An 18,127-nucleotide genomic window follows, 5' to 3' on the forward strand; every position below is an offset into this window, starting at 1 on the left:
ATTAGGATGAAAGTGTAAAAAGTAAAACTCTAAAAATGTCACTTTACTGTAAACATGAAATTTGTGCTTTTACATTCTGTGGAATATGCGTCATCATGTGCTTGTGTGTTTCAGAAGTGGACGTTGCTCTCCCCAGTGTTGGTCCAGCAGTGTTCTGTGGAGTGGGTCTGACTCTGGGACTGCTGGGAGTCGCTGCTGGAACTTTCTTCCTCATTAAAGGAAACAACTGCAACTGACAGCTCTGATATAAAATGAACACATTCTTATTTTGTAATTACGATTTTTTTTGTACTTCTAATTTACTTTCTCCAATGAAAGTTCTGAAAATGAAGCATTTTGGTACTAAAAAACAATACTTTTGTGCACCATTGAACATGACAAATAATGTTCAAATTTGACTGGGGTCCTAAGTAGTCTTAACATATACTTTATGTTTGATTTATGACCCCCATTTGATGACTCATGATTGGCAGGTAATCCATGTGTCAAGAAAACAGTGTCTCTGATTTACAGTGCCAAACTGACTGGTCAGTGGTTGTCAAATATGTTTTACGGCGGTTATATCTCACCCCAGATCAATTTTATGATTTTTTTTTTAATCCTGGGTATCTGGCTCCTTCCAGTCTGTTGGGGGTAAACTGTTGCTGATTGTATTTTCCTTTGACTGTTGGGGGTGAAATTCACCCAAACAAGTATTACGTATTGTGGACACCCTGAGGGTCAAAATCTTTGCTGTTTGATCAATAGGGTAGACTATATGTTAATTGAGTCAAAATATTTGAGTCAAGACATTCAGGAATACCATTACACCTACACCACACTGGCTATATTCATTAGAATAACAGGTAACACTTTAGAATAAGATTCCTTCGTTAATGAATAACTACACAGGAACAAATGAGTAACACAATATTAACAATCTAGTAACTACTATTAACTAACAAGAAACTCTGATTAACTAATTAGGAAGTAATAGCACACAGATGAAAGTGTTAGTTCACTATTAACTATTCAATAACTACTATTTTTATTTACATTATCAATATGTAATAGCATAGCAGACTTATGATTTGAGAAAGCTGTCAATAATTAGCCTATGCTGTCATATAGCAATAATTAGCTAGCTCATATATACATATACACGTGTGTGTGTGTGTGTGTGTGAATATCTTGTGAATGATTAGAAGATTCTACACCTTAGGATTAGCTTTTCATTAGTAACTACTCTAAGAATCATGGTAACTAACTAGTAATGACTCAAGTGTTACTGCATACTTCTATGGGAATTACTATTTATTTGAATCTGTATTATAAAGTGAAGATCATGGTAAATAACTATTTACTGAAGTCATTTAAGCTTTTGAGGTTTTTGGTGAAGTTTTAGATAGTAATTCCGATAGAACTATGTAGTAACACTTGAGTCATTACTAGTCCCTGAAGGAGGGAACGGAGGACGTAGTCGACATCGACTGAATGGGGATCACGCTTAGGGAGCCTGTCTTCTTCATACTACTATTTAATCAAGCCAATTCAACATTGGCGTGCGTGATTACACTCTCCACTCCGCAGTGCGGGTATAAACACGGAAGTGGACGCACACACCAGCTGCTTTTTCGCTGAGGAGCCGAGCGTAATGTACATATGAACTGTGTTAAGATAGCAGTAGCGGATGGAGGCCCAAAGTGACAGAGGAAGCCATTGGTCAAGTTCAGGAGTGTATTTTATTTGCCACGATGAGTTACTCAATAATTGTAGAGAGAAAAAAAACACAAAAACAAAACAAAACTTAAATGCAATCAAATACAAACTGGACCAAACACATGATCAAAATAAATTATAATAACAAGACAAACTCTGACCTGTACGTGCAGCCGCACGACAGAAACAGCACTTCCCATCCCCCTACTAAATTTCTGGAGCCTTTTATAATGGCCTAACTCCTCCCCTGGTCCGGGACATACCATTTGAAAAGGTAATTATGTTTCACATAAATCACATATACATATAATAATAACAATAATAAATACAACAACTCATATCTGCAGATACACACATAACACACACATTATATACACACACAAATAATAAAACAAATAACTCAAACATTTCTTTTGTACAGCTATGATGGATGGAACCTCCGGTGACGTCACACACCCGGACGCGCTACCAAGATGGCGCGAACACCATGTATAAATAGACCAGATTTTTAACGGAACAGGTTTGGCAAATGACTCGTCAAATGTGGTAAGTATATTTGTATCACTCTTAACACTTTACTTAAAGGAGAAGTTCACTTTCTAAAAAACTTTTGCTGATAATTTACTCACCCCCATGTCATCCAAGATGTCCATGTCTTTCTTTCTTCAGTCGCAAAGAAATTAAGGTTTTTGATGAAAACATTCCAGGATTTCCCCCCATGTAATGGATTCTATTGGGACCCAAACGGTAGAAGGTCCAAATGACAGTTTCAGTGCAGCTTCAAAGGGCTTTAAACGATACCAGACGATGAATAAGGGTCTTATCTAGCGAAACGATCGGTCATTTCCAAAATAAATAAAAAAGTTTAAGTTTTATAAGCACAAACGCTCGCCTTGCTCTGTTCTGTGATGCACGTTGAATACGTCACGTAATACGCAATTACGTTGAAAAGGTCAAGCTTGACGTAGGCGGAAGTACCGAGTCAGTGTTTACAAGTTGAACGTGCAAAGAAAGTTAAACACCGTTTACCAAAAAAGGAAGTTAAAAGGTAAAACAACGATGTCGGACGATTTTGAACTTAGAGGAGAAGATGAGATGGAGTTTTTCGCCCTGCCCTACCTTTTTGAACCGGAATACACAGAGGAAGAAATTAGGCAGATGGACGAGACTGCTGCGGCGACACACACCTCTCAAGCATCAGGCAGACAAAGATCTAACGAGACGTGGTGGTGCACATGTGGCAAATGCCAACCATTGCCAACAGAGGAAGAATCTCAATGCTGCCACGACTGGACCATTGCAATCCCGCCATTAGAATCAATCATCGAGTCAGCTGGTGAGACCATGTTTACATCTCGCTGCATTACCCAACAAAATGGATTTCCACCGTTACTGAGCAACAGCGTGTTAGAGGTGTTTTTTAGTTTGCCCAAAATTAACTGGAGACGCCGTCCGAGGCCCCAAGGACCTGGTGGCACCCTAACAGTTGAGTAAGTATCGCGCGTAGTATGATTATTACATATACATATGTTATCATTTTCATATTTTAACGTAAAATATTTAAAAGTGATTGACTGCACACATTTCTTTTATTTTACAGTCAATATAGGCTGGTGGCATACCGAATAGTTCTGGAATGGATGCTGAAAGGGGAGAGATTGGGAAGACGCAACAGGAGGGTTCTTCCATCCTGTGTTGTCAGTGCCATCAGACTGTCATACCCTTCTCCATCAGGACAGTATGTAGGCTTCAGAGAAGCAGAAGAGGCTTTTGGTCTTTTGTAGGAATAATAATTTGAAATACAATTTGAATTACAATGTTACATTTTTTATATACATTTAAATTTTTTTGTGGCTTGGTTAGTATTTTTGTTACTGTAATTGCTTCTTTTTTTTTTTTTCATAGTCAATGTTATTTGTTGTTGTATATACATCAACACTACAGACTTATTGATGTCTCACACAAATGTTTATTTTGGAAGAATAAAACAAATTAGAGAAGAACATTCGTTGATGTTTAATTACAACTGATGTTGGGGTACCATCAGTAAGGACCATATATTTCACACTAACACCATAAATATTTTGTTTGTTTCACCAACTGTGTTTTCTGTTTTTACCTCAAGAAGAAAAAAATCAGAAAAACTATATATATATAAAAACTATAAAAGACTTCAACATTTTTAAAGTAAATCAGTGTCCAAATCGTGATAAACGCTTTGCAATTACTTCTTGCTTTTCAGGCCTTGGTGTTAGGGCTATGTTCTGTGGCAATGGGTGATGATGAGTCAAATGCCAAGAACTTTCCTTGTAAACAACGTTGGTGTCCAGCCGCCGCTGTACAACTTTGTCAACCAGAGACTCTCTGAATTTTTGAGTGGTTTGTGTAAAAATCGTTTTGGCTACCCATTCTTTGGTATGTTTGGGGAAAACCACTTTGTACCGAGATACACCTATAGTAAAAGAAAATTGATGAAACTTTACAATAAATTACACGGTTTGTATTAAATACATTACTATTATAGAATGTTCACATTTGATTCTCAACTTGAACTATTGTCATCACACAACATATTGAAAAATCTTTAGTAGTTACACACAATATGTTGTTTTCAACTTACCAGTAGTGGTTGTTGCTTGCTGACGACCTACATTTTCATTATGGTCAAGGATAGCGAGTTGTGTTCGTGCAACCATGGACGCATAATGAAAATGCAGGTTCTTTGGGCAGTATTTCAGTAGGACAGAATGAAACACCTCCAGTTGTCCTAAAGATAAAAGAAAAATTTGTATACGGTGTACCTACATGTACATGTGTATGTACATTACTATGTGTATATAAATAACTTACCAGTGTGTTTGAAAAGAGCCATTTGCCTCAAATCCTTTTGAAGTCCTTTGTCCAGAACAAGACTCTGCAGTGTGTGGAAGGCACGCGAGTCTTTTTCAAGCCATTTTTTTCTACGTTGCTGTTCTGGACTGAGATCATTGTGGACACATTTTTTCTGCTTTCCTTCTTCAAACCAACTGTGCACACCTGTAATGTGATAAAGTATGGACTTCCAATTCTCGATCAGTTCCTGTATAAATACATGAATACTCAAAGTAATTATTATACAAATGTATAAATTATAAACCGAGAAAAATAGATGTTTATGGTCCAGCAACCCCAATATTTAAAAACTTAAAAAAAACAAAAACAAAAAATTTGCTTTCTCTGAAGAACAAAGTAAATTTTGTGAGTGTGTATAAAGAAATTAAACTTAATATTAAAACATTACAGAACTTACGTCAGGGTCGCCTCCACAATTTGCAGAGCAATACCATAAATGGTTGCAAATACTTCGTGTCCATGGCTGCAGCTCTCGATTGTCCTTGCATCTTGACATGGAGCACAACTTTTTGGAAAGTCCTTAAAAAATAAAAATTTAATTATAAAATAATTTAAAAGGATTGACAATATAGTGCATACCAAGGTTAATCTAGTACTTCACGTTTTATTGTAGCAATTTTTTTAAATGCATGAAAACAACACATTGTATATTCCTACATAGGAATAAATAAGCTTTAGGCTGTGTTGCCTTTTGGATAATTCATAATTAACTTCTCTTTCTCAGTCTCTTGTGAGACAGTTACCTTTGACTACATGCCAAATATCAAATTCGTGGTGAATGTTGGGATATTCTACACGCATAATCTTTCTAATAGATGGCGATCTGTCTGTGGTCAGCACATCGATTTTGATTCCTTGTTCTTGTATTGTGTTCACAGCCCTCTTGAATCCTACTGGCTCCATGGCCACAGAACTGGACGCTTCTGTAACCTGAAATACAATACCATGCTAGATAAACAAGGAATGTGTGTATTTTCATTGATGTTCAAAACAAACAACATATAATTTTGTTACTTTTAAAACCATTTTATTTTAATCATAACATTGCAAAAACTGCAAGTAATGTTACTGTACTTAACTTTAAACTACTGAACACCCACTACAGTTACTTAAAATTAATAACATACGGGATGTAGAATTATGTCATGTAAACTGACCTGCACCAATTCAAAGTGAACAATCTTGTCTGTTGTGTCATCCATGAAACTGTACGTGTTGTATTTGGCCGAAAATCCAGGGCTAAAAGAACAACAAGTACAAAACATTTAAGTGTGTTAAAATTTCCTAAAATTGTCAAAAAAAAAAAAAAAAATTACTATATTTACTTGCCTGTCTGACCTCCCATCTCCGGACAAATGAACTGGATTACAGAGTTCAGATTGTAAATGTAAGTCATTCATTACTTCTTTCTGTTGTTCTTTATATTCTTCATCAATGACTGGAGTAAGGTATGAAGACTGAATGTCAAAGTAAGTGGTTTTATGGGGTATTTGAAGGTTGAGCAAAGTGGCCCAATCAGCGATGTCTGTATATGTTGCCCCAGTGAATAGTGTGCATGCAGAAACAAGAAGATTATTAGCTGCCATTCCCCTAACATCACTGCATGAACTCCACTTTCCTTTGTGTTTTTTTTCGCATTCCCAGTGAACACGGAGAACACTTCCCACTGTTGCTTTTGCGGTGTTTGTTATTACTGATCCACATTCTTGACATCTTTTGAACAGCTCCATGACATTGGGCTCGTTGACAATCCATTTTTTCTGTTTCCAATGTAGTTCACATTCCTCTTCTTCTGAGTTTGTGGTAGACGTTGATGTTGAACTCAGTGGCTGAAAACTAAGGTCTTTCTTGTCCGATTGAGGTTCTATGGAAAGCAGGCTAACATCAAGCGCCAAACTTTCTTCTAATTGCTCTTCCATCTGTTCTGGTTGATTATACACAGGGGGCTGTGAAATTAAATGGATTAAATTTGGTTTATAATAAAACTGAATATAAATTTGTAATGTAAATAGTATGTTTAATACATGTATTACAGTATATCTGTGCATTTTTAATGATACAACATTAGCAAAATATTAAATACTACATTTTATGTAATATATACTAAATTATATTTTTCCCAATGACTAACACAAAAGCATAATTTAACGTGATTTCACTTTGTAAACTGGTAACAAATTATGGTACTTACAGTCTGGTTGGAGTGTATTGCAGGTTGGGCAAAATATATTCCAGATGATGAGGGTGTTTTCCTGTTTCTAACACTTTCAGGACTTGTGAGCAGTAAACGAAGTTTAGACTGAGTATCTGCAAACTGTCTCGTGGTAGTTCCTGGATCAGAGTCCTGTTGCTTTACTGGTGTTGACTGTGGAACATTAGCCAAAAACTCTAGGCCTACTGCTTCCTGGACCTCCAGCTCAGCGCTACTGTCTGTTGCTGGACACTCTAAATTTCCACGAGATGGATACTTAGGAGTAAAGAAAAAAACATTTTAACACGTCTATAGTAACAGGAAGATATTACTGATAAACATTCACATGTTAGGAAACACATTGACGAGAAAAAAACGTAAATTTTTAGAAATTATATTTTTCACAATGACTAACACAAAAGCATAATTTACCATAATTTCACTTTGTAGAATGGTAACAAATTATGGTACTTACAGTCTGGTTGGAGTGTATTGCAGGTTGGGCAAAATATATTCCAGATGATGAGGGTGTTTTCCTGTTTCTAACACTTTCAGGACTTGTGAGCAGTAAACGAAGTTTAGACTGAGTATCTGCAAACTGTCTCGTGGTAGTTCCTGGATCAGAGTCCTGTTGCTTTACTGGTGTTGACTGTGGAACATTAGCCAAAAACTCTAGGCCTACTGCTTCCTGGACCTCCAGCTCAGCGCTACTGTCTGTTGCTGGACACTCTAAATTTCCACGAGATGGATACTTAGGAGTAAAGAAAAAAAAACATTTTAACACGTCTACAGTAACAGTAAGATATTAGTGATAAACATTCACACGTTATGAAACACATTGACGAGAAAAAAACGTCAATGCATCTAGTAAAAAAAAAACACATAACTTACATACCTCTGTTTGCTGTAAATACGCATTGGGCACAGCCGACGCTTTCAGATAACGGCGCTGTCCTTGCTGGGAGGGTTTGAAATCATCCTCGAAAAAATGATCACTGCACACTCTCTTACATATTAGAGCATGTTCGGGTGTGTTGATATCCAAGTGCAGCGTGAGCAACCACAGTATCAATCGCTCAGGATTGTGTGTAGGAAATCTATGAAAAGTCAAAAATGTCTGTCCTGACGAAAATGTTCTTTTAGGCCTTTTAATATTAAAACACCCAGGATACGCACACGAAACGGGCATTTTAAACGATAAACTGACACAAAGACATATGAATATGTGTATATGGTACTCCTACCGCACATTTGTAAACACTGACTCGGTACTTCCGCCTACGTCAAACTTGACCTTTTCAACGTAATTGCGTATTACGTGACGTCTTCAACGTGCATCACAGAACAGAGCAAGGCGAGCGTTTGTGCTTATAAAACTTAAACTTTTTTATTTATTTTGGAAATGACCGATCGTTTCGCTAGATAAGACCCTTATTCATCGTCTGGTATCGTTTAAAGCCCTTTGAAGCTGCACTGAAACTGTCATTTGGACCTTCTACCGTTTGGGTCCCAATAGAATCCATTACATGGGGGGAAATCCTGGAATGTTTTCATCAAAAACCTTAATTTCTTTGCGACTGAAGAAAGAAAGACATGGACATCTTGGATGACATGGGGGTGAGTAAATTATCAGCAAAAGTTTTTTAGAAAGTGAACTTCTCCTTTAATAAATCATATAAACCAAATAATAATGGTAAACTGATTTATTTCTGTACATAAGACAACAATCCTATTATAATATGTTATCATATGCGCTGATGTTACAGCCACTGATTCCCCATATAACTCACGTAAACCAGGTAATACCAACATACAGGACATAATACACCACAACACACCTTTAAACATACAATAGCATCAAATTCTACACAAGTCCGTGTATACATGATTGTCAGTGCCGGCAAACAGACTGTGTTAACATGACACCGGTGTATGTGCAAAATGTGCGTGTGTGTGTGTGCGCGTGTTCAGTCCGTGCATAGTCACAGGCTTACCCTGTGACAAACTGGATATACGTAGGAACCTTGGGCACATATCCAGGTCGGGGTCTTAACTCGTGAGAGTTAGCCGGCCCGAATTCCAGGCACAACTCGTTGATCGAAAGCGAGCAAATCCCTACCCTCTAGTAGAGACCACGCGAGCAGGAGAACTGTTTCTTTAAAAACAAAATTTTTGCAGTGGCTCAGGTGCGGTCTCTGCAGTGCAGTAGCACCAGTGATAAGGCCCAAGAGGATAAAGAGGGGCGCAAGGCTTTTCTTGCTCCCTCAGGAACCTGACGACAAGAATGTGCTTCCCAAGCTACTGCATCATGATGTACGTCAAAGAAAAAATTGAGGCAACATCATTTTGAGGGTGGAGGACACAGCCCTCACTCCAACCCATCTTGGCAACACTTCCTCTTAGAGGGTGCTCTCGCAGAAGTGATGGTGACTACCACATAATCCTGCGGTAGCCACCTGAACCTCTGTGTCCATTTTTCGGACCGGCCTGGAATCTCTCCAGGGGTCTGAACGCGGGTGCCATCATGCCCCGTCCCTGAGAATGTATTCAGGGGAAAGTCAGGAAGGGCTGTCGAGGGGAACTAGGTCTGGTTGGGCCAATAAGGGGCAACTATCAAGATCTGCTCCACTCCTGACCTAGCACAGTACGTGCAAGCAACATGCGTGCACAAGGAGCACTGCTCAACACTAGGTGTGAAGAAAATCACTGAGCTTCAGGAGCATCTCTGCTCAATACCTGAGTGTGAAGAATTCACTGAGCTTCAGGAGCATCTCTGCTCAACACCTGAGTGTGATGAAAATCACTGAACTTGAGCGGGCACCAAGCGTCAATTAATCGCATAGCTGCTTTTTTTAGAAGGCTCAGTGGGGAATGCATTTCTGCGGAGCCCTGGGGCCAGCTGAGAGCCAGTGTCTGTCCAAGGTTTTTTTTTGCTTGGACAGAAATAACACAACTGGCAGAGGAACGTATCCGGAGAGGCAAACAGATGTAACTGTGTGGCCCAGAAGTGGTCCCTGCCCAGCTGGACCGCCTGGGGATGGAGTCTCCACTCTCCCTGGCCATAGGCTGTTGTGAGGCTCGGCGGTGGCACGATTTAGCTTAGATTTAGTAGAATGAAGTGACCTCAGAAGCTTCTGACTCCAAGGAGGAGGTGACGGGCGAGTTGTGACATGTGAGGGAAGCTTAGCGCAACGGTCGCGATGCTGTCTTTTCAGACCCGTACCAGCTCGCTGAGCAGCGATGGCTCAAAGTGAGGTGAACTGCAACAACTCGAGGCAATGAATGCCAATGCAGTCGGAGGTCGCCCAGGCCTCCGTTAAAGTATGCCCTTTGTATATGGCCCCTCAGTCGATGTTAGTGGACCTCGTTCTAGGAGTGGTTGGCTCGGAGAAATGAAAGGTCTGATCACGGGCTGAGGGTTTGGTGGCAGGCTGGGGTGATCTGTTGTCACACAGGGCATGACGCTCTACTATGGTCACTTCGGGACTCGACCATGAAGCCAGTGCTGAAGCGGTCTTGATATGGAAGAAGCCATACGGCTGCGTCTGCCATATGCCCCAGGAGCCTCTGAAAGTTCTGGGACCCTTTCTCACTTCTGTATAGCACCGACCGGACACACTCTCTTCTTGAAGAGGCATGTTGGACCGAGTCCATCTCCATACTGAAAAAGAGATACTCAGCCCGTGGGCGAGATAACTCTCTCCCAGTTGACCTGAAGATCCAACTGGCTATGGAGCACTCGAAGGGTAGGACTCTGTACTGATACTTCGAGCCCTCAAACTGAGCACGCTGGATAGCCTGTGGTGCGGTAGGCTAGAGATCTGAAGTACATGATATGTATATACATATATAACATTAACTCACATTCTATTCATTAATATGTCTTTAATGCTTATTAAAGTTTATTTGCCAAATTACCTGTAATTGCTAAAATATGATGATAGTATTTTATTAAAAAAATTCTGCCATTTTTGCCTTTATTGGACAGAGAAGTGGAAGAGAGAAAGGGTGTAATGGGAATAGAATGAGATCACAAGAGGACTTTGAACTCAGGTTGCCCAAATCATTACTGTGCTTTATAACAGAGTGATGCCCAAAAGGCTTTCTCTCTGACAGTGATTATGATAGTTTTGAAAAACCAGAATACACATACTACCCCAAAAAATCCTTAGACACACACACACACGCAGACCTTAGAACCTATATTTAAAATTATATACATTTTATAGACTTCCATTGTTTTTTATTTCAGGTGAATGATATCTCCAACCCAACCCCTAAAGTTAACCTTCACAAAAACCTGTGCACATCATTAGATTTAAAGAGTAACATCATCTGGACCATTTATTGGCCTTTTTAGTGAGGACACATAAAATGTAAAACAGTTTATACAATATTTCACTATATAAGTGAGGACACTTTTGCCCTCACAAGTATCTAAAAAATGTCTGTTGGGGGATCATAAAGTATAACAATAAAGTGTTAGCAAATATTAACAACCCATTCTCACTCCAAAGGCGTCAGAAACTGAAGAATGGTCAAGCACCCCTGGAGTCACAATGAAGACGCCAAAGGCGCCCCTTTGTGTCACTCTATGGACGAATTTGGAACTCCATTGCTTTCAAAGGGAAACCTGTGGCGTCAACAACGCGAATTAAAATTTTAAAAGTAAGAAAATCGTGCTGAAGAAGTCTCATTCTGAACACATCGCGATATTTGGGATCAGTTCACTTGTGCCAGATGTTGGTAAGTAGGCCTAGTCGTAAATACGCTGTCCTAATAATGTTTGTTATATAATGTCTTTTCTGTTTGTCGATATTAATCAGATTAGCTCCCTCATGTTCAGTCATTGCATTATATCTGTCATCTCCACGGAAGCTTTGCGTTTCATTGCTTTCTAATTAAAAACAGGGTGATTAAACACTGTCTGTCACGTGACGTGCTAAAGGCCTAGACCAGGGGTGTCAAACCGGTTCCACGGAGGGCCTAGTGTATGCAGGTTTTCTCTTTTACCTTGAACCAAACTGATTGAGTAGGTCACTAATTGGCTAAGATCTCCCCTCACCTGGTAGTCTAGGTCTTAATTGGGCACTAATTGAAGGGAAAGACCAAAAACCTGCATACACTAGGCCCTCCGTGGAACCGGTTTGACACCCCTGGCCTAGACCTTCAATCAGTTAATCATATTCATATCAGGTTTAAAGTAGTACAATTAGTTCCAAAGTGGTATTTGTTGTAAATGCACAGTAACCACAACACTTACCATGCTTTTACCACAGAAACGTCTCGGTTACATATGGTAGTCCTCGTTCCCTGAGGGAGGGAACGGAGAAGTACGTTGTGATGACTGATAGGAATCTCGCTAGAGAGGCCAATCTACTTCGAGTGAAACTAAAACGAGCCAATACACATTGGCATGCAATCATTTGCATCAGCTGGGTTACTAACCGAGACGTTCCCTTATTGGTCGGTCACTTCAACGTACGTAGTGACCGACTGATAGGAATCCCTACCAAAGCGCCACAGCTACTGCACCCCATCCAGCGCCCTGCGTAAGCCTCTACCCCTTCTTGCCTGGAAGGACGATAGGAGAGGGCTCAAACAGAGTGTATATGACACTGTTGTTCTGTGATAACTGTGGTAGATTTTTCCCTAAACCTAACTATCTGGGGTGTCTACAAATCAACACCCAATACCTTTATCTGGGGCGTCTCCAATCGACACCCAATACCTTTATACTTTAGCTCCTGTGTCTTCAGTCGACAACTGGCTGAGTTTCTTACTCTAAATAACTTGCTTCCCTTAACTAGCTTACTTCCTGTGCAGGAATAATCGACAAACAGACTTCAGCAAATGTCCTCCAAATGCTTTAATCATGGCCGGAAGAGTTCCTGAGCAGTTCTCAGGGAATCTCTCCCAAGAAGAATCAAGGCCGGATGATCTCAGACAAATACCATTGAGAATCCCACCAGAAAACATGGATACAGCAGTTTTTATAGCATCGAGACAACAAATAAGATTATCGTGACTAACATGTCACCTTCAATATGATTGGTTCAGTTGGTTCAAAAGCCCCAACCTGGCACAAGGAAACTCTGTTTTTGTGATTACTTATCACAAGGTTTGAGAACAGTCATCTGTCTAGTTTCATTTCCCCTATTTGATATTAATACACACACACACACACTCAAAGTCACAAGTTTCCCCTTAGTTTCGAACAGTACATTATGTTCAAATGTTAGAGTGATAAATGTTAGAGATACAAAAAGTTTGAGATACAGTTTACTATTTTATTAATTAAAAAATCTATCACATTACCCATACAGTGAAATTATTGGATAACACTGAGAAGCGTGCCCTTTCAATGGAGGGAAGGGACGCCGCGGAAGCCACAATCTTCGAAGGAGTTATGTGGAAAGAAACATATGGACTAACCCAAGGTTGTACTACATATTAAAATTGGGTGACTTAGCCCAAAGGAAAGACATGGGCTTCGATTAGGAGCAGCTGTGGAGAATACACATATGGGATCCGACAGAGCCGGGCCTCTCAGTGCTTCTACCCGTTTAGGGTGAGAACGCGGGACGAGACCGGCTGTACACGTAGGCTATAGTATCTAGCGAACGTGTTAGGTGTCGCCCAGTCCGCAGTTCTACAGATACACTTCTGTAGAAGTGATACTTTATTGTGATTACACTAAGAATGTGATTACACAAAGAATGATTTATTGTGATCACATCAATAAAGATTATTAAGATACTTTATAGTGACTGCATACAGCAGAATGATGGCGGCGTGCGTGAGTGCAGCGTCTCTTTGCTCTCCGAGTTGGTGTTTAATTTTGTTTGTTTGGTCGCTGTTACTGATAGATATGTATCAGTCAACAAACTACTACAGTCGTCAGGACTTAATAAACATTGGAGTTGCCCATAGCAGGGCAATAATGTCATCTTTCCATCGGACTCACAACATACCTGACTCCATTACCAGAGAACTGGGCTCCCCATGGGTTGTTATCCCAGGAAAGCGATGTAGACGCCGGCGTGAGAGAAAACAGAAGTGGGGCTGTAGAGCGGGTGTCAGTGCCAGACTACGGAAAGACCCACACAGACCACTGATCCCTTGCCTAGTCCTCTCAAATGGCCACTCGTCCGTTGCCCACAAGATGGCAATCTGGAGCTACTTTTAGCTGCAAATAATTTAATACGGAAGTGCAACGCAATGATAATCACCGAAACTTGGCTTAACTTTTTGATCCCCGATACCGCTGTTGAGCTGACTGACAGGACACTACACAGACAGGACAGATCCAGAGACGCCGGTAAGAGAAGAGGAGGGAGGCTGTGTGTATATGTGAATGACAACTGGTGCAAGCAGAGCCACGTTATAGACAGTCACTGTTCCCGTGATCTGGAGTCTTTGTCAGTGTTATGCAGACCCTTCTACCTACAGAGAGAGCTAACTGTAGTTACTGTGACAGCCGTCTATATTCCACCGGACGCAAATTTTAGCTCGTCTTTGGCTTACCTTTACCAAACCATCAGTAAGCAGTAGAAATCTTACCCGGACGGAGTCCATGTGATTGCGCGTGATTTTAATCAGGCATGCTTAAAGTCAGTGTTCCCCAAATTCACTCAATATGTGAACTGCTTCACCAGGGGAAATAACATTTTGACCATGTCTACTGTAACTTAAAGAATGCCTATAGGGAAGTGCCCCTCCCTCACCTGGGGCTCTAAGATCACCAATCTCTTCTCCTCCTCCCTGTCTACATCCCTATTAGGAGGACAACAAAGCCATGTATTAAAATCATCACAACATGGCCAGAGGGGGTGCTGTCACAACTCCAAGACTGCTTCTCAAGCACTGAATGGTCCCTTTTTGAACAAGGGGATCTTCAGAAGTATACAGAAACAGTACTTTTTTATATAAAAACCTGCATTGTCAATGTGACTGTAAATAAACGCATTAGGGTATTTCCTAACCAGAAGCCATGGATGACTTCAGAAGTACACAAACTTCTCAAAGCACGGGACCGGGCCCTCAGGTCAGGGGACATAGCCCTATATTCCACTGCTAGGACATGATCTGAAGAGGGGAATCAGGACCGCTAAACGGGCCTACAAAGAGAAAATTGAGAACTATGTCTCGGATAATGATCCGAGACGAGTGTGGCAGGGGTTATAACATCTCACTAACTATCAGGGCAGAAAAAACAAACAAAAAACTAATGGTGCCCTACTGGCAGAAGAACTTAACAACTTCTTTGCCCGTTTTGAGACCAAGAGCCCCTTTAATTCATCCCCTCTTGTGGTCACTGACACACCTGTTCTCACTGTCCAACAACACGAAGTGAGACAGGTTCTCAAAGCAGTGAACCCCAGGAAGGCGGCTGGCCCTGATGGGGTACCTGGGAAGGTACTCAGAGCATGTTATAATGAACTCTCGGCTCTCTAGGGGCAGCGTTTGCAGGTTCACTACCTGGTCTCTGAAAGGAGTGGTAGGAACCATGGGCACATAGCCAGGCCGGGGTCTCAGTACAACATGGTTGTCACCCGGCCCGAACTCTAGGCACGATTCATCGACTGAAAATGCTTGCAGGTCCCATACCCTCTTGATAGAGGCAAGTGCAATCAGCAGTAAAGTCTTCAAAGAAAGAAGACTCCCCTCACTGCTCTCCCACTGCTCTCAGACCCAGAGATGGAAGAAACTGCTCTTTTATTGAAAAATTGGGTACAGCTAATTTTGAGGCCATCGGCGGAACAAAAACAAAAGGAAAACAAGGATTTTCCACCCGGCCCTCTTCTGGGGGAGGGAGCTGTGCAGCCACCGTCTCCCGAAGAGCAGTCCCATCCATTTCCTGGTTGCCCGTCCTAGGACCGCTTCGTCTTGGCTTTACCTACCTTCTTGGCGGGGGCCTGGAGCCAGTCGCGGAGCCGTTTAGGTGGAGGTGTTCTGACATGCTCTGACATTTGTGCTTATTTCAGTTAGTTGTGACATTTTCATGGCTAAAGTCTGATTACACCGTATTAAGCACAAACTCTGCTACAATAATATATCAACAGCATGTATGTAAAAGTTTGTAGTTTTGCGACAATGACATTTATGCATGGTGAAAAAAAAAAAAAAAAAATCACTGAAATAAGGTCATGAATCCCATACTGATTATTTCTTCACAAGACTTTTGAAAATTGTATCATGCAGCCTAGAATAGTTGCTCCAAAACTATGTGAAAATCATCCTGCTTACTCACTCAGATAAGACAATATATTGATTTAAAATTTGTAAGACATGTTTTGTGTAAGAAAGCTTTATCCAAGTAGGCGTGAACACATCATGAATATTGATGTCTTTCACATCTGAGAAAGACAAAGACCCTCCCATAATGGCCCTATCAGGTGCTATCATTCTGAGGAACCTTGCACAAAGAATGAGGAGATTTAAAATTGAATGGCTTTTTGATTGTTTGGATTTATTTACAACACAACATTTACAACTTGTATGTGATATAATAAAATTACCTTACTTTCTGTTTTGCAGGATTACTTAGTCCTTTTTTTAAGATCTCTACAATATCAAACTCAACAGCTCTTTTAAGAGCCAACCCTCACAAGAGCTACTAGTGAGTCACAGCGAATCTTGCCGTGATCAGTCCTTCCCAGGTAAAGTTTCTATAATATTTCAATCAGTATTTACTCATCAAATGCTCTCTCCTGAATCATATGGTAAATTAACTTAATTCAGACGAGACCACTTTGGCAAGTTTACTTGAGTTTATTGAACACAATTTATCTTTGGCGGTATGGTTCCTTATGGGGGTTCTTGCTCCATAATTAATGACATACGTAGCTTTAGCATTAACCACCATGGAACCATCAGCTTGAGCAATACACAGATGATTAAGACAGTTTAGTAATGTCTTTAAGCCGTGGTTAAACATGTAGACGTAGCAGTGAAGTCCGGGACGTCTATGCTGTAGCTTGCTATGAGGAAGGGTGTGTCTCTCACGATGATGTCTGTGGCTCTAGGACTTGGAAGCCTTGATAATCTGAAACAAAGAAGACAACGGCCAAAAGGTGCACAGAAATATGCTTGATACTTATAGTGGTGAGGGTGGGGGGGTTGCGAGTAGTTTAAGCATGTTTCCCAGGCGGAAGTGCCGCGTATATATATCCTTCCGGTCTAATAGGAGAACGGTAGTGGTTGGAGCAATTTGACAGCTGACCGCGTCAGCTGATCGCAGCCTATGCCTACGTGGCCTGTCTGAACTAACGCTGTGCTTGATTTATAACCATCTTAATTTATATGTTTCAAGAACAATAGTAATTGCACATAGAGTAAGTGGAGACTTTCTTGTTTTACAGAGAAGGAAGACCAGTCCTTATATCAACGCAAGCTAATCACATAAGTCCTTTGTTTGGGGGGAGGAAGGAACATCTGGTGCCCAAAGACAGAAAGGTGCGCGAGTCCATTGGTATGTCTTGTACTGAAACAATCCTGTAATATGGAGTACATAATTTGATGTTGACAATTTTACATTGTACAAGTTATCATTTGGTTTTTGACCAAGTGAAGCTCTTGAAACAAGTGACAGAAAAGCATGTTGTCTTGAAAGAAGAGCTCAAAAGACACCATGTCTTTCTTTAAAATAGGTTGCTGTTGATATGGGTAAAACAGTTTTTGTTCAGTACTTAGCTTATATTATGTGCTGCAATATTATATATATAATACTTCACTGTGTATATTATGTATTGACTGCTGCTTTGTAAATTTAAATAAGGAACTGGCAACTCTAGCCCTTTTGCGTTGAGAGTTAACCTCCAACCTTAATTGAGCACATCTGAAAATTTTAACCAAAGTCTTCAGGTTTACTTAAAGACAATAGGCAGGTGGGTTTGAGGTTGGAGCTAAATCTGCAGGACAGTGGACGCTGAGAGCCAGAGAAACATGGTGCTGTAGTTCATTGAAATGCTAAGGGTTAGGGTTGGGATCTCAGATCTCAGATCTCAATTTATCTCAACATAGAGACACTTCATAGTTAACATAATGTATAACTTACATAATAATAGCACCAAAACATACTTTGTAACATGAAGCGCCGTTTTATATGGGTTAAACGATTTCTGCGATCGAGTTCTTTAAAAGATAAAGTTCTGCGATAATGTCCCAGCCAATGACATCCCATCTGAATAAATGCGTCACACTTACTTGTCCATTTATGGTAAATGATGACAGATCTCTTCGGGTTCTGGCTGCAGGGATTCCTTAAATATTTAATATTTGGGCTGTTAAGAGAATTATGGTGATGGAGGCTAATCAGACATTGCATGAATTCATTTACTGGTA

At 40.4% G+C, this 18,127-nt stretch overlaps 2 protein-coding genes across 2 annotated transcripts in view; one reads left to right on the top strand and one right to left on the bottom strand.

Moving 5' to 3' along the window:
• Positions 1 to 3,691, top strand: part of LOC311098384 (H-2 class II histocompatibility antigen, I-E alpha chain-like) — an 88,227-nt gene extending 84,536 nt beyond the window's left edge. The window contains exons 5-6 of the mRNA XM_084138559.1: positions 115 to 3,188; positions 3,299 to 3,691. Coding sequence (XP_083994685.1) covers positions 115 to 236 — 122 coding nt within the window. The 3' untranslated portion in view covers positions 237 to 3,188; positions 3,299 to 3,691. The remainder of the gene's footprint in view (positions 1 to 114; positions 3,189 to 3,298) is intronic.
• Positions 3,692 to 3,797: 106 nt separating this feature from the next.
• Positions 3,798 to 7,041, bottom strand: LOC311098378 (uncharacterized protein). The gene is made up of 8 exons (XM_084138551.1): positions 6,782 to 7,041; positions 5,920 to 6,536; positions 5,748 to 5,829; positions 5,334 to 5,520; positions 4,988 to 5,109; positions 4,549 to 4,777; positions 4,319 to 4,465; positions 3,798 to 4,150 (listed from the first exon to the last, which is right to left on the bottom strand). Exons 2-8 carry the CDS (start codon positions 6,507 to 6,509, stop codon positions 3,891 to 3,893), a joined length of 1,617 nt encoding a protein of 538 aa, XP_083994677.1. The 5' UTR covers positions 6,510 to 6,536; positions 6,782 to 7,041; the 3' UTR covers positions 3,798 to 3,890.
• Positions 7,042 to 18,127: the final 11,086 nt, after the last annotated feature.

The sequence above is a fragment of the Abramis brama genome (genome assembly GCF_963993115.1).
Source record: "Abramis brama genome assembly, chromosome: 16".
Taxonomy (NCBI): Eukaryota; Metazoa; Chordata; class Actinopteri; order Cypriniformes; family Leuciscidae; genus Abramis; species Abramis brama.

What these genes read in the sequence shown, in the direction of transcription:
- LOC311098378 (XM_084138551.1), bottom strand. Translation starts at nt 6,509, where the DNA reads ATGGAAGAGCAATTAGAAGAAAGTTTGGCGCTTGATGTTAGCCTGCTT. An exon ending in TTCACTTTGAATTGGTGCAG is followed by an intron (nt 5,521 to 5,747) that starts GTCAGTTTACAT and finishes ATTGTATTTCAG; the next exon opens with GTTACAGAAGCGTCCAGTTC. An exon ending in GCAAGCAACAACCACTACTG is followed by an intron (nt 4,151 to 4,318) that starts GTAAGTTGAAAA and finishes CTTTTACTATAG; the next exon opens with GTGTATCTCGGTACAAAGTG.